The sequence below is a fragment of the Athene noctua genome, chromosome 13 (assembly GCF_965140245.1).
Source record: "Athene noctua chromosome 13, bAthNoc1.hap1.1, whole genome shotgun sequence".
Lineage (NCBI taxonomy): Eukaryota > Metazoa > Chordata > Aves > Strigiformes > Strigidae > Athene > Athene noctua.
In genome coordinates this window covers 23,781,289-23,797,457 of record NC_134049.1, presented here as the reverse complement: position 1 = coordinate 23,797,457, position 16,169 = coordinate 23,781,289, and the positions used below count along the sequence as shown (strand labels likewise).

The window sequence follows — 16,169 nt, the reverse complement described above, 5'->3', positions numbered from 1 at the left end:
TGCAGGGGTGGCCCCAGCTGAGCAATCAATAAAGCTGGTTGCATTTCTGTAAAAACATATTTAAGAAAGGACAAAACACTGCCCAGAGCAAGGAAGAGAAATATGCAAGAAACAATCTCACTAACTCCAAGCAGAGCAGAAAGAGCAGCAGGAGATAGTCACACTGCAGGCTGTGCAGGATGCCCTGAGCAAGCAGGTTGTCCCGGGCAGCCTGTGGGGAGGACCACACTGTAGCAGACACCCAGAGGCCCCTGCCAGAGCAAGTAGGTATTCCCTGAAGGAACTGCAGTCCATGGAGAGCCCACACTGGAGCAGCCTCTCCTGACTGCCATGTGCTGTGACCACACCATTTTCCTTAAGTCACAACAGCCTTACACCTAGCCAGAGGAGGCAAGGGGGGGATATAATCTGCAATATTGTTCAAAAGGAATCTATAAAGTAGGATTACCTGAGCATCATTAGTATTCTGCACAAAAACTTGTACCAAAGAATACTGTACTCTCCAGCATTTTTCTTCTTGGTCCGGAAGATATTTTAGCACCTGTTGAATCAGGTTCATGAGGTCTTGAGTTTAGGAAACACCTCCACAAAGAATGGAGGCACTTTCTCCTAATTAGGGAAATGGATTTCACTAACATCTCCTGAGCTACCAAGGCCATCGCAGGCACACTCACTACCCAGATATACTTGGAATGATGAACAGCAACACTCAAGCTCTAACAAAACCACTTACCTGTTTTAGCACACTTGCATATATCTTAACACTAAAGGACAAAGCTATTCTCTCCCCCATCTGGCATAACCTCTGCATTTAACCTGCCTCATTAGGCAAAGGGTTCTATAACACTTTATAAATAAATAATCACATTAGCTTCCTTGGGAGGACTAAATGTGGTGTGATTATGCTATGTGATAGGTCAAACTGTTTTTCAGATTAAGGTGATAAAACCCACATAAGCATGCACATGAGGAGAACAAGGCAACCACCAGTTAAAGTACAAGAACATATCCCCGACAGACATTCAGGTTTCCAGTGTAAGTTACCATCACTGCAGGGCTCAGCGATACTAATATATGACCCACCTCAGCACTAGTCACCTCATAATGCAGCCAACCAGACTTTCTGCTGCTACAACTAGCATGAACATATCAAAGTGTATGTTAGGAAAAGAGGCAGCGAGAAGCACTGGCTTGTAAGACAAGTCATGACTTATCTGGAGCAAGTTGAGCACTATTCCAGGCTTTTCTAGGCTTCACATCTAATCTTTGTCTTAGGTGTCTTCAGGTAATCCCTAGCAGTCTCCGTTGACAGAGGACATTTCAGAAGTAAGAAACAACAGCGATGTTCCATGTATTACAAACCACATTTGTCAGATTAATACACGTACCACAAGCAGTTTTAACACAGTTTATATACATTGCCAAGCATCAAAATACATTGGTTCCAAGGCCTTATTTAGGTACTGTTGCCTCCTCCACTGTTCTTTCCAGAAGCTCCCGTTTTCTGCAGCCGGCTCGCACTTGGTTGCCGAGGCATCCTCTGGGCAGATCCTTCCCGGCTGCTCCTCTCTGCCAGAACCTGGGTCCCGCTGACAGTAGAACTGGCTTTATTTCTCCCTGAATAAACAAATACATACATTAATTTTCAAGTCTCAACCCTACATGTTACCCACACAGCACCTAAGCTGCAAGCATTCCTTAAGAAATCATGCAGAAGGCAAAATTGTATTAGATGTCGCAAATGTCTCCAGCACAGAAAGCAAATTTGTGAATTCAGCTCAAGAGGTGTAAGGGCCACAAAACCAAAACAAGTTGCAGTAGGAGCATTTCTAATGTTCATCAGGTTTAATCTACAAAGCATTTTGTTCTTTAAACACTTGCTTTCATTTGGACAGGAACAGCACTTCAAGAAGAACATTAAAAACATCTAACACCTCAAGCCTGGGATAAGTGAATGCACGTGCCAGTGCCCACACGTTTCTGAAGCCTGCACTCACATTATCGGATCAGTAACTTCATGTCACTTCTGTGACCTGATGAGCAAGTTTGGATTTCCTGCCATTTGGGGGGTTTCCAGAAGCTCAGACTCCTACACAGGACCTACTTACAGGTTTCCTTACTGTGTTCAGAAAGGAAGAATTATCCTTCTGTAGGCACACTTGACCATCTCCAAAATGCAACATGACAGCAGAGAGAAGCAATGCATCGAAAGGCAGAAGTTGAGGGATGCAAGGGGCATGCAGTCCACCCTGCTGGATTCAGCCAGATGAGAGTGACAGATCAAGGTGTACTGCAAACAAGTGACAGGAGGGGATAAGTGAGGAAGACTGACTTTCCTGACACCGGAGAGAACTACTTCAGATGAGAACTAGGACAGGTACTAGGGAAGATAACAAATATAAAAGAAATGTGAGGCAAAAGGGTCATAGCTTTTACTAAAGCTAGCAAGCTCCAAGAAGCATCATAAAAGATTAATATCAGGGAGGAAACAAAACCCAGGAATGTAGTGAGCTGTAGTTACATGCATGCAATTAGAATGAAGACAGACATTTTAGCAATCATTATCAGAGCAGCTTTCAGAATACCGACAGCTACTGGAGTCTCCATGGGCATGGTTTGGAAATCACCATCTTGGATCATTTATGCTACGGACAGCACACAGACTGGAGATATGTCTGCTTTACACACCAAACCATCCTGTCTCCTTGGAACAGGTGTCTTGAGAACAAGACTCACATCAATACCACTAGTTAACACCTTACAAGACAGAAGGACAACCTGAGAACTCCCAAATAAAGAGTATGTGGCCCCTTTGTATCTGTAGAATTTGTCAGACTAGGGTGGCAAAAGAAATACATTCACTTATCCCAGCAAAGTCAGGTGCTCATAAAAAAGTCTGTTATTGTAAACCACGCTAGTGATTTGCCAGTAGTTATCATCCCAAGCCAGCCAACCAGCCTTGCAATCTTTCTTTGTAGCTCAAGCAGTTTAAGCAGCTTCACTAATGCAAGTATTGCCCATGAAAACAAACAAACTACACAAAGACAATACATGATCTCACAGATTGAGAGAAAAATTGGCAGGAACAAAAAGCATTATAGTTCACCGTGATGCTTTTAGCAATCCAGGACATCTCTTATAGGTGAACACCCCTCCCTTTCTCACATGCATCTATCCAGTAAGAGTGAAGGTTCTCAATCTGCGTACAACTCTGACCATGTACACCCACAAAACAACTGTACATTAAGCACTACGGGGAGTCAGGCCCTTGATCTTCTAATCTAACAAACAACCTGGGGAGACAGAATCACTTTATTGAAGAAAAGCTGTGCTCAGACAAAGCACATGCCTGCCACCCTCTTAGCCTCAAAATCACAGTAAAACAAACCAGTTACTTCAACAACATAAAAACCAACTATGTTTTTGGGGGCATCCTATCTTGACCTGTGAACCAGGCAAAAATAGCTCATGAATTACACAAGGACAGGCATGGTTTGTGCACAATCTGCCAGATAAAACACTATCAGAGATAAGAGATTCAATTAACACAAAGCACAAAAAAACAGGAACCACAAATTCTAATTCAAGTACTACAAACAAACAAAAGGATTCCATTGATACTGTCCTTAGTAAAACAAGACGACCTTATCTTAGAAGTGTCTGGCTGTCATAGACCTGCAGCCCAAATAGCTAGGGAGGCAAGAGACAAGCCAAAAGAGAGCCTAATCAAATATCTCCCTCCCCAAAGATGACTCCAGAAGAAGCAGCTATGTGTTTACCTCCTCGAGAGCAAAACAGTTTGAGAAGAATGGCATACGCATACAAGCACTGGCAGAAGTATGCTCTACCCACCCCTGACTGCTAGCTCCCCCCATTTAAAAACAGCAGTGCCCACTGTGATCAAGCTGCTGGCCTGCTGACAATCATCTCTGATAAAACCCAAGGCCAAAAGGCTACAGCCACCTCTTGGAGAGGACTGCCACCAGACACTGAACTAAGAGCCTGCAGGGTGGCACCAAGCAAGAAGACAAAGTCTTAAGTAATAGAGGGAAGTAGCAGCACCTTCTCGCACCAACCAGGAGGCAAGCAAACACCGCTCAGATTTAGGAAGGGAACCCCAACCCAAATAGGCTTTCAGAAGCGGAAGTTGGTCTCCTCTCCACTCAACCTACTGCTTTCCCCAGGAGATCCTTTCCTGCCTCTGAGCAGCAACAGGGACTACAGATTTTCCTCCTGCTGGCAAACAAACAAATCGCTCTTGATAACACAGTCAGGGATATCAGGGCTGCAACAAGCTCAAAATATCTCCTGTAGTGCATACTGGCAGGGACTATGGGCTAGCGGAACTGCAAGAGTACTTTTAAATTCTCAGAAATCCTGTTCCCATTTCTGTCTCACAGCAGGGCTTACGCCAGGCACAGTAAACCAGTTGTTTAGTCTAACCAGCAGTCTAGTCAAACAAAGACTCAGTTTTAGGTGTGAATAAAAAAAACCTTGTAAGAGCAGAAATCCCTCCTTTTTGCAATCACTGTGTGTTACCTAGAGGACTAAAGAGACATCTTTTGCCCAGTCCTCAGAAGCACACACAGTGATGGGCCTCACTTCAAGTATCATCACCTCCTGACCATGGAAAAATCTCAGACATGGCTAGACTTCACTCCCCAAAGCAGTCCCAGTATAAGACTGTGGCTCATTATACCCATTTTTGCCATATTGCCATGTTTGCCCTGCAGAGTCTTGCTCACATCCCTACATAAATATCACAAATAGTCCTCTTCTACAGCAGCTGGAAGGTTCTCAGGTCTTCAAAGCTGCTGCCATATCCTTAACAGCTAATACAAATACTGGGCTCTCTTCAGAGTCAAAACATCACCCCTGCTAAAGCAGCCTCCCTGAGAAGACAGAGTGAAGTGGATGGGTAAGACTGGCAAAATATCTCAACAAATCCAGCTGAATTGTTTTTAAACAGAGGAAGAGGGAGAAATAAGAAGATAATTTTCAAATACATTTTCCAAAGTATTTAACTAAGTCCTTAAGTATGCACCGAAGAGAGGGTCGTTATTGAAGCATATGTTTTCCAGCAAACTCTTATCTGAAAAGAAGGATCTAGATAAAGAAGAGAACATAAAATAAATGGAGACCTACACAGGCCCACAAATCACCTGAACAGAACTTACACCTCCCTCTCTTCTACAGCAAGCCTGTTTAAGTCTTAGCAGGTTAGGTGTTCAACTGCAACTAGGCATAACTACAAAAGCAAGCTTACGTTAACAGTCACAGATCCTATTCAAGATACTGACAAGCCTCCTTAGGTGCTCAAACATCTCATCTTAATACATCAGATTAAGAATCTCCTAAATGAGATGTCTGAAGGTGGCTTAAGGTACAGAGCAATTCCCCCCTCACAGAGCAGAGGTCTGCATTGGTCTGATCAATCTTTTCTCCAAGGCAACTCTCTGAAATAATGCTTCATTTTCATCTACATGATAGATGGATTCTCCCTTACTCTAGTATCTATGTTACTTTGGGAGACTGCCAACTTAACCACCTATGAAGTGTCTGGTTTAACAAATACAAGGTTTTCACTCACCTCTCCCACTCTCTTCAGGATGGCTCCCTTCAAGGCTGCTCAGCAGAGCCACAGGAGTTCCTCTCCCATGCACTGATCAACATGAAATGCACCAGCCTTTTCTCTACAAATCCTCACGTGTTCCTGATTGCTCCTCATTTTACTAGTTTTTACCACCACAACTGCAATAGTCTCATTTCCTCCCTTTCTCTCACATGTAGATGGCAGAAAGAAGATGGAGAAGATGTCCTTCATTTTTCTGAGAGCTCTATTCAATCTACATTTATAAGATTTTTTGAGTGTTTCTTTGGTTGGTTGAGGGGGAAGAATAAATTAGTTGTCACCAACAAACTCACATCTTGCTACTTTGCCGCAAGGCCACAAATGTCAAGTCTAGCATTTACAGTATTCCTCTAGATCTCCTTTATGTCAGTTCTTGCCTCACAGAGCATAAAAAAAAGCCTGAAAATCAGCCTGTAAAAACATACTAAAAAAATTATCCCAGTGCAGTCTTTAGCCCAAATAGCCAGCAGAGAGGAAGCCTCACAGCCTCAGGTAAACCTTCTGCATGGGAAGTGTGACAGGAGACTGACCCACACTGGTCTCCTCTGCCATCTGCTCATGCTGACAGTGCTGCCAATGTCACCCAAGTCCTGGTTTTAGCAATCCATCTGTATTAACTTGCCCATCCATGCCCATCACACCTAGAGCATATATGAAAACATTACACAGAACCAGGCAGGCTACTGCAGGAATCCCAATACCTTCAGGGAATACACTGGCACACAGTGCTTCCTCTTGAACTGTGGCCTGTTCAAAAGCCACCAGCTTCTCCAATGGACACAGCCAGGAACTCAGAGCTAAATTATTTGGGAAGTTTGCAACAGGCTCCCATGGTACACAGAGCACTGCAAAGAACATAAAACACTTAAAAGAGTATGGAAGAAGCCTGTGCCTCTCAGATAATGCTTTTTTTTTTCTTCTTAAAAAAGTTACTCAGATGTAAGCCTTTAACAGATTCCTTCCCAAAACACAGTAGTGCAGGTTGCATCACAGCATCCAATACAGCCTTTTCCTTATTATAAAGGTAAAGATTCCATAAAACAACAAGTTTGTCTAGACTTCAGTTTTCAAAGTACATTACCCAGAGCAATATGTATTTTCACAGGAACAACAAAACCACCTATTTTTTGGGACTAGGTCCACATCAGGTTTTGAGTATTCCAGCCTAGATTTTTTACAAGTTATCCCTAGGATAAGGAAAAAGACATGAAAAGCTGTTGGTCTGCTGTTTCTGAAGTAGAAAAGACTACTTCACTACCCATCACCTGTATTTTAATAATATCACAACTTATTATAACCTCCCTGGAAAGGAAAGGAGCTGGAACTTTTAACCAAAGGACTTTCAACCATCTAAGAAAGCACAGTACAGGTGAGAAATTTTTTTAATCAGTTGTAAAAATAACTGACATCAGCACTCGCAATCCAGAAAATACTTTATCATAATTTCTGTACCACAAGATGAACAAGGTCTATAAATTGAAGCCATTCAGTTGCTGTGGGACTAAAGAAATGCCTACAATACAGAAAAGTTAAAATTTTTTTAGAAGTGCATTCTGTAATGGGAGCCTGAGGGGAAGGGGGAGGGAAGGCAACAACTCCACATTAGAAATGCTCTGAACATAAAAGTTCTTGCCATGTGTAATTACCAGATCCACCATTTCACAAAACAAAAATAAAGGCCTCTAGTTCCAAAGCCTTGAACTCTTACTGCTTATGGTAAAAAGAATTAGAGGGAATGAGACTTGCAGGACAAAAATATGGAAGGCAATCTGTTCTGTAGTGAATGTAGGAAATCCACTTACTGGGAAGGTTATTGATGAAGTACTGAAAAAAGCTGAGTCTGAGCGAAGCACCTAAGAAAACCATGATCAGGACCTGTATTAGTTCTTTGATTAGTCCTACAAGTCACCTATAGATCATTCTACATATTTTTTTTCTTCAGGAAAGACATACAGACCATGAAGAGTCTGAATACAACATTTACAGGTGCATGGCATGATTAAGAACACATATCCAGGGGATTTAACTGATAGCAATATTTCATCTACAATTAAAGCATTGTAACCAACAGGAAAAATCACTGTATGATGTATAAAAAAAACAGATTAAATACATTTAAGATAAATCCTTAGCATCTCTGGTGGTATTCCCTCCACTCTATCAGAGTTCCACATAGCATTATCCTTGTCAGCTACCTTATCTCCTTAATACAGAACTCTGTATTACAAACCCCACATCAAGATGAATCCTGAAACAACACAAGACTGAGTGAGGGTGAGTATAAGAGGAATGCAAAGCAGCTAGCATGGCCAGACAGCAGTACTCAAGAGCGATGGCAGTCACTGTGGGCCCTTGCAGCAACAGCTCTCATCCCAAAAGGCTGACCACAGCTAAAGACAAACAACCCAGAGAAAATGGAAGAAATAAGAAGTGAGAAAAAGGGATGAACAGGGAATGATACAAAACACAAGGGTGGCAAGAGGAACACATAGGGAGGACAATGTTGGCAACAAGCTGCATAGCAGAGGGATATTTAGGAAAAAAAAAAAAATAACACAGCAACACTTAGAAGAGACCTTGATCTAAGTATTTTTATAAAAAGTAGTTACAAATGCAGGGGCAGAAAAGGACTTACGACTCAAAAGCGTATTTTTCCGCACAGACAAGAAAAACACACCCCATGAACCCTTCATCGAGCCCATGGCTGTTGGTGGGCTCACTGGCTTTTCCAACAGGCACCTAAGTATGACAGAGTTTCACAGGGTAGGAAGCATTCTGACCCCTGCTACGCAGAAGAGGAGGATACAGTGGTTCCTTGCAGCCTTAAAAATCCAGAGACCAGGCAAGAGGCCCACCACAGAGACAGGATTTGGAAAGCAAGCTCCTGTTAACAACACATTTAGTATGGGAAATTAGCTGGGTCAAAGCTTTGGGAAGTAACTTTATGGAAGACACTTGGGCTAGGAAAGCTGGGAATGTAGAAAAACCAGCTGAAGCACAAAGTGACAGAAGCATCAAAGAATATTCATCAGCCTAGAAAAGAGAACAGGGGATTGACGTATCCATGTCAATAGAGAGGTAGAAAACTGCAGAGAAACCACTAGGGGCTCTAGGATTGGCTGATGGGAACAGACAACATGGAAATAATATGTAAGAAAATGGCATATTAAACTGCACAAACTACACACATACCTAGTCTAGGCCAAAAGCAACACCACTGTCCTAAAAGGTATGCACACCTCCTCCTCCCATGCACAGAAAGAAATTGTCTGGATATCATTTCTCTTTAAAATCAGCTCTTCCCTCCCAAATCAACAACTGTTGAGGAAACATTTCAAATGAGGAGTGCATGAGGTGGTACCTAGCTAAATATGCCAGGTGGATGGTCCAGTACTGACACACAGTAACAAATTCAGTCATTAGCAAACACAGCTCCATGCAGAACATCATGGCTAAATGCAAAATAAAGCCATTCATATTAGACTCCCTGTTGGTTTAGCTGTAAAAAAGCTGAAACATCTACTGGGGTTGGGGGTAGCACCCCCCCACACACCCCTTTAATAATAGTGTTGTTCAGAAATACAGTAACAGTCTTTTTTTAGCTGATTTTAAAAAAACCTCCCTGCACCATGATGGGTGAGAAGCCTAAGCCAGTATCTCCTCATTAATGGTACAACTCAAGCAGAGCAGTCTCGGCTAGTCTTTAGTGAGACCTGGATTACTCCAGCCACTTGTTCGTCTTCTGACAAAGCAGGAAGCACAGGAGAAAGAGCACATAGGCAGAGCTGAAGGACACTGTGCAAAGCAGCTTGGCAAGCTATGGGACAATCACTGTTCTTTGTATCAGCACAAGAAGCTCTGGCTTTATCAGCAGACACAGCTCCCAGCTACACAGAGCAGGCATATCCCATCTCCAAATGCCTGGTCCTGCTGCATGGAAGCTGCACCATCCCCTTCCCTTCTTAAACAGAAGCAGCATCTTCCAACAAAAGATGCCAGGGCCAACAGCAGATACAGCTTTGTTTCCCCTTCCCCATGGAATCTCTTAAAGGGAGTCAAGGCAAGCCAAACACTCCTGCAGAACAGGCCCAGCCCAGAGGACACCCCCAGCGTTAACACTTACCCAACTCCTGAACAATGGACTTGGACTGTGCCCAGAACTACAAAGCTCGGTGAGTGAGGAGTGATTCCTCCTCCTCCTCTTCAATTTGTGCTAGCTGGTTGTTTCTTCAGCTTAAGGAGATAAAATTACTCTGCAGACGATATGCTGTTTTTAATGGAATCTTTATTTCAGCAACACAGTTCCCCCCAGGGGCTACAATAAAACAAGCTCCTGTCTTGAGATAGTTCAAATCCTAACTCAACCTCAAGTGGTCCAGTAAAACAGAGACAAGGCTGGCATTGATGGCCCCGTTCTACCATCATTGACAACTACCATCTCCCAAGATGATTACCAATTTCCCTGAAATGAGAGATCTCTCTGGACACCTGCTTGTTTTCATGACTTTCAACAAGGAGCCCTACACATCTTCCTCAGAGACTCCAGGCACATTGCTCCAATTGCTCTGGAGTCAGACATAAACTAGCCAAAATTTAACAAAGCTGCAGAAGCTTGTTCAGTGGCACTTGATGCCTAACATAGCCCCTCCCTCAACTAAATCAGACAACTGCCTTCCATTCAAGAGGCTACAGAAACATATCTTCACAAGGAGAGCTGGACAAAACACACCCTCTTCTTGATATTAGTGAGATCTTACTGGCACTTCTTATACTCACAGAAATGAGGATGCAGGGCTGAAGTTGCAATAAGCTGCCAGCGAGCTTACATTCTGCTCAAATAATTTTCTGTGAGAGTTAGCTTTTCAGTGGTGATTTGATTTAAAAAGGCATTAGCTGGTGGGTGCTGGGTGACAGAAAAGTCACTTGGACTAAAGAAACTAAAAAGAGAACTTTGAATGAGAAGTGAGTTACAGTTCTAATATAACACAAGCTACCAGAAAACAAAAAACCCCTGACAATTGGGAAGGCCAAGCCTTCTGGCAAGGCACACAAGTGCTGCCCATCAGAATATGGTCAGAACTGAGTGTGATGAGAGAGAGGAGGCCTAAGTGCCCCTTTGTCACCATTACCAAGAACCACCTTGCAAAGAGAGCAAGTCCAAGTTAAGCACTTTGTGTTTTACCATGTCTGCAGTGAAACTGTGGCTTGATGGGCACAATCCTCCCATCTCAGTAGGCTGTGTATAATCTGGTGATCTCAGTGCATCAACTAGCCCTGAAGACACATTTTAGTCTTGTGAAATAAAGCAACAACAGGAGACACTGAAGGCCAGACTAATACTGTGAATATTTACCACGAGCAGTGCAGAGTTAACACCATCATTCTCTGAACTTCACTACACATCACCCTCGGTTCCGAGGGCTTGTCCCATGCACTCGGGGATATCATGTCCATTTTTCCTCTATGGAGAGGAAAGTCTGGCCAGTCACACCAGGACTGTCAGGCACCATCTTGGGCCAGAAGATGCTCCACTAAAGGTGCAGAATGAGCATCCTGGACTGACACAGGCACAACCGAATTAAGCTCTCAAGACATATACTAATTCCTGCAAACTCACAGCCTCTCTAAGGTGCTTGCAGCACCTCATGGTGGTAGAAGGCAACGGTTAAAGGCATATCAAACCTTAGGGTTTCTGGCTTTTCCTCTTGAGAAATTTAATGCTGATTAAAAAACAAGTTGCCATCTGACCGTTTCAAACCTGAGCCAGCCTACTACTAGCTAAAATAAGCTCATGGCAGTGGCCCAGTGCTAGAAAAAAAAAAAAAACAACTCATTTTTACAGGAAGTACCACATAAACAGCATACATGAGAGAAAAAAAGCTACTCCAGATTGACAGACAGAAACAAAAACCTTACCAAAAACTCCTTCATAGTTTTAGTGGACCATCACACCTGAAGCACCAACAAAGGAGGAAAAGAAGAGAAAGCAAAATTTAACAACATATTTTGTTTAAAATCACTCTCTTTTGAGATGCTTCCTTGCAACATGGTACCAGAGCAGCATGCTGATTCTTACTTGAAACATCCAAATGCTGTACCCCTCTCGTTTTGCTTGGGGAAAATCAGTGGGCCAGGTGTCTTCTTTTTCCCCTGTGCATATTTAGAGTCACTTCTCAATCAGGTGTGAGACTGTTCTTTTTACCGCAGCCAACTTCTCCACAGGAAATTCTGAATCATCAAGAGCACCTCTTGAGAAAGGGGAACCTACTCATGGTGATGCCCATGGAGTCCCAGACACTTCATTCACACACTCTATTCTCATTTGGGCTTTAGCAAACTACCTCAGAGTCTGTAGAGCCGCCCTCAGCTGCTCAGTGAGGTGATTCTCACCCACTAACCACATGGGAATCCACGCCAGAAGCGGCAGGCTCTGCAGCTGTGAAGGTGCCTCAGATTGTGGCACCAGTGTCCTTACTTTAAAACTCACTGCTTAGAGTTGGCCAAAGGAATCTTGCCTTTCAACTTCACTTTCTATAGGAATCACCACCAGACTTGCAAGCACAGCTACAAGAATAAACACTCCCTACCACCAAGGCAGCCTCAGCAGTGACTAAACCAAGAGGCAATGCACTATCACAACAGGGAAAGCTTGTTTTCCCCCTACCCCACTCTGGTTACCTTTACTGACAAAATTTTTCTTTCTTGCCCTATTCTCTCTGTTCCCAGCACAGTCCTTGCTGACGGTTACACGAGCTGTCAGCGTGCAGCTGTCCTTGGCAACCACAATGATCACAAAGCCGTGTTGTTTTGGACACTACCCCTTTCTACTGTATTTTTGAGCACAGGAGAAATGAGAGCCTTGCCAGGGTGAATTCAAGCCTAGTGTCAGCAGACATTTTAGTCACCTCTTTTTAAATTTTCTGGAAGTAATCCACCAAGATTGCAAGCTACCAGTCAAAAGTCACTTCAGGAAGTTTAGGCAGTAAGTAAAAATTTTATTAGAACCGGTCTGGAATAAAATAAAATATAGATGTGGCACAACGTCAGGGCTACATTTGTTACTGTCCACCGAGGTTAGAGAAATAACGAAAGGTGATTACATTCAGAAGCAATCGCTGTTTTAGCTGACAGTCCCACACCGCCTCCCACTTCACGTCCCCGCCATCCGCAAGACACCGTGCTACTCCGGGATGGAGCAGATGAAGTATCACAGCCCCCCTCATTTTCGGGGGATTCCTAATGTAGCTGTAACTTTACATTTTTTTGGAGTTGGATACAAGCAAAGCAGCGCTGTGTAGTATTATGTATTTGAGAGGTTTTTTTCTGTTAAAGGCTTGTAGGGCAGAGCTAGGCGACAAAACCCGGCGCAAGTGACTGCGGCAACCTCCCCCCAGACACACCGCATCGCTCCTGCACACGCGGCCCCCTACGCTGCCTGAAAAGGCTAAAAAGTAAGAAAAAAAAGGGTGCGGGCAGCAGGCGCAGCAGGCCGGGCGCGACAAGGCTCCTTCTCCCCCGGACCCCGCGCAAGGCCCCGCCGGGCCTGCCGCCGCGGCTCACACCGAGCGGGCCCCCCGGGCGCCGGCCGAGCCCCCCCTCGGGCCCAGCCGCCCGGCCCGCGGCCCCCTCCCCGCGGCAGGGCGAGCGGCGCGGCCGGCGGGAGGCGCGGGGAAGGCGCGGAGCGGCGGGCAGGCCGCGGGGGGGCCCCGGGAGAGCGGCGGGCGGCCCCCGAGCCGCGGCGGCCGCAGGGCAGAAGCGGGTGGGAGCTGGGCGGGGGCCCGGCCGTCCTCAGGGGGCTCTGCACGGGGAGACACGGGGATCAGGGCTCGCCGCCGCCGCCGCGCCCCGCCCGCCCCTGCCCCGGCGCCTACCTCGCGTGTCGGCGGGGAGCGGCACCGCCGCGGCGGGGGGTCCGCCCTCGGGTCCCGGCGGCAGCCGCTGCCCAGCGCACATGGACTTGAGCACCTGGAAGACGGCGAGCGGCGCCACGTTCATGCGCAGCAGATCCAGCAGCACCCTGCGGGGACACCCGTCAGCGGCGGAGCCGGCACCGGCGGTACCGGCAGCCGCCCCCGCCGCTCACCGGAACACGTCCGGGTCCAGCCCGCTGCCGGCCGCCTGCGCCAGCTCGAACAGCTCCGCCTCCTCCGCGCTCAGGAACTGCTTCCGCCTCAGCCGCGCCTCCGCCATCGCCGCCGCCGCCGCCGCCATCTCCGCCGCCGCCTCCGACATGGCGGCGCCCCGCGCCCCGCCCCGCCCCGCCCCGCCGCCAGGCCCGGCCCGGCCCGCCCGCGCCCGGCAGGGGGCAGCCGCGCTCCAGCGCCAGCCGCCGCTCGGCGGGGCCCGGGCCGCGTCCGCCGCCCGGGGCCTCTGCTGCCGCCGGGCCCGCGGAGCAGCACTCACGGCGACTTCTGGGTGTCTCCCCAGGTTGCCCTCCTCATTTACTGTGCGCTGCCCGCCCGCCCCTCCTCCAGCCTTAGTGCCTTCTGCTCCGGTACGAGCCCTCAAGCCCTCTGGAAGGGGCCTCTCGGTGGCCTCCCTTACCGCTCGGTGTACCCAAGCCAACCTCCTTTCCCAAAGTAGACATTTAGAATCACAGAATCCCAGAATTGTTCAGGTTGGAAAAGCCCCTCGGGATCATCGAGTCCAACCCTCAGCCCGAGTCTACAAAGCTCTCCCCTACCCCACATCCCCCACAGCTCGTCCCAACGGCCCTGAAACCCCCCCAGGGATGGGGACTCACCCCTCCCTGGGCAGCCCGTTCCACTCTCTGACCACTGTTTCGGGGAAACATTTTCTCCTCATGCCCAGCCTGACCCTCCCCTGATGCAGTTTCCAGCCGTTCCCTCTTGCTCTGTCACCAATTCCCTGGGAGCAGAGCCCAGCCCCAGCCTCTCTGCAATGTCCTGTCAGGAGCTGCAGAGTGATGAGGTCTCTCTCCCCTCAGCCTCCTCCTCCTCACACTGAACTCTCCCAGCTCCTTCACTGCCTCCTCACAGGATTTACTCTCCAGCCCTTCCCCAGCCTCGTTGCCCTCCTCTGCCCTCGCTCCAGCCCCTCGAGATCTCTCTCGTGTTGAAGTGCCCAAACCCGGACACAACCCTCCAGGTGTGGCCTCCCCAGTGCCGAGCACAGGGGGACTGTCACCTCCCTGCTCCTGCTGGTCACACTAGTGCTGACACAAGCCAGGATGCCGTTGGCTTCCTTGGCCACCCGGGCACACTGCTGGCTCCTGTTCAGCTGCTTGTCCATTAGAACCCCCAGATCCTTCTCTCCCAGACAGCTCCAGCCACCCCTCCCCGAGCCTGTAGCCACGCAGGGGATTGTTGTGGCCCAAGGGCAGGACCTGGCACTTGGTCTGGTTGAAGCTCATCCCGTTAGCGTTGGCCACCGACCCGATCTATCCAGGTCTCTCTGCAGAGCCTCCCTATCTATATGCAAATCAACATGCCCCAGACCTCCAAACTGAAGTCTTCAGTTCACACCCACGAGGTTGTGGCTTGCTCTACCAACCCTCTCTAGCTTCTTTTCCACAAGCTGTCACATTTTTAGCTGAGCAAAACTGTGGTGTTCATTCCTACAGGCACAGACGTGCTAAGTATGTGCTGGAGGAGTCCACATCCAGGATCACTCACCTATCTGTGGACAGGTGAACTCGATGTAGGCATCAAACAAGGATGTCCTCACCCCCTTGATGGATTTCTTGTGTTTTTCCCACTGGAAGACAGAAATAGCTGGTTCTCCTCGTTGCCGTGGTCATCAGGGTGACTTCTCGTGTGTCCATCCTGTCCCCCAAGTGATCTGGATCCTGGGGCCAACTCTGGATAGTGGTTTTAATCTCCTGTCACTGGGCTGGGGTAGGGAAGGGAGCTAGTGAGAGGCCATGGGAGCACTCTTGGGCAGTGCAGCAGATTTAGGTGCAGAGAAGCCATATGTGCCAGCTGCCTCGTAGAGCTACACAGATAATCCCCTGTGTTCACACACCCAACTCTCTGCCTCTGCCGGGCTGCAGCATCTCTAATGTGTTTCAGTTCCCAAGCCAACAAAGAGCATCTGGCATTGCATGGGGAAGAAAATTGGAAATTTGGGTCCTGAGTCACACTGTGGCGAGGAGACGTCAAGCCAAGATTGAAATTCCTCTATCTAAATGGAAATGAGCAGCGCATCTGCCATCAGGGAGGGATCGCCTGACCCCACTCCCCCCACAGAGAGCACACAGAGACCATGGACAGACCAGACGTGCTGCTGAATGGATATCAGAGCAGGGGGGGACGTGGTGCAGGTATGTCCCCCTCCAGTGCCACCACAGGAGACCCTGTCCTGTCCCTGCATCAAGCCACGGGAGAGAGATGCTCGCACTCCACACCCCAACCAACCTGTGAGCATGTCAAAATCATCACCCACCACAGGGCAATCTGACCTTGCATCCTGACGGGCGTTTGGCCTCACTAACAGACAGACATTTACTGCAATTGCCAACAGGGGAATGAGACGTACGATGATAAAAGAAGGATATTGCCCGTAATGGCCCTGAGCA

At 47.4% G+C, this 16,169-nt stretch overlaps 1 protein-coding gene across 1 annotated transcript; it reads right to left on the bottom strand.

The window, feature by feature from the left end:
• Window positions 1-1,394: 1,394 nt before the first annotated feature.
• LOC141965474 (mitotic-spindle organizing protein 2B-like) lies at window positions 1,395-13,864 on the bottom strand. Its single transcript, XM_074917157.1, has 3 exons — window positions 13,716-13,864; window positions 13,504-13,649; window positions 1,395-1,617 (listed from the first exon to the last, which is right to left on the bottom strand). Exons 1-3 carry the CDS (start codon window positions 13,862-13,864, stop codon window positions 1,457-1,459), a joined length of 456 nt encoding a protein of 151 aa, XP_074773258.1. The 3' UTR covers window positions 1,395-1,456.
• Between the last annotated feature and the right edge of the window lie 2,305 nt (window positions 13,865-16,169).

Excerpts from the sequence above, each read along its gene's own strand:
- LOC141965474 (XM_074917157.1), bottom strand. The coding sequence starts at position 13,864 with ATGTCGGAGGCGGCGGCGGAGATGGCGGCGGCGGCGGCGGCGATGGCG. Across the intron at positions 13,650-13,715 it reads CTGGACCCGGACGTGTTCCG|GGTGCTGCTGGATCTGCTGC; the intron begins GTGAGCGGCGGG and ends GTGTCCCCGCAG. Across the intron at positions 1,618-13,503 it reads GCTCCCCGCCGACACGCGAG|GGAGAAATAAAGCCAGTTCT; the intron begins GTAGGCGCCGGG and ends TTGTTTATTCAG.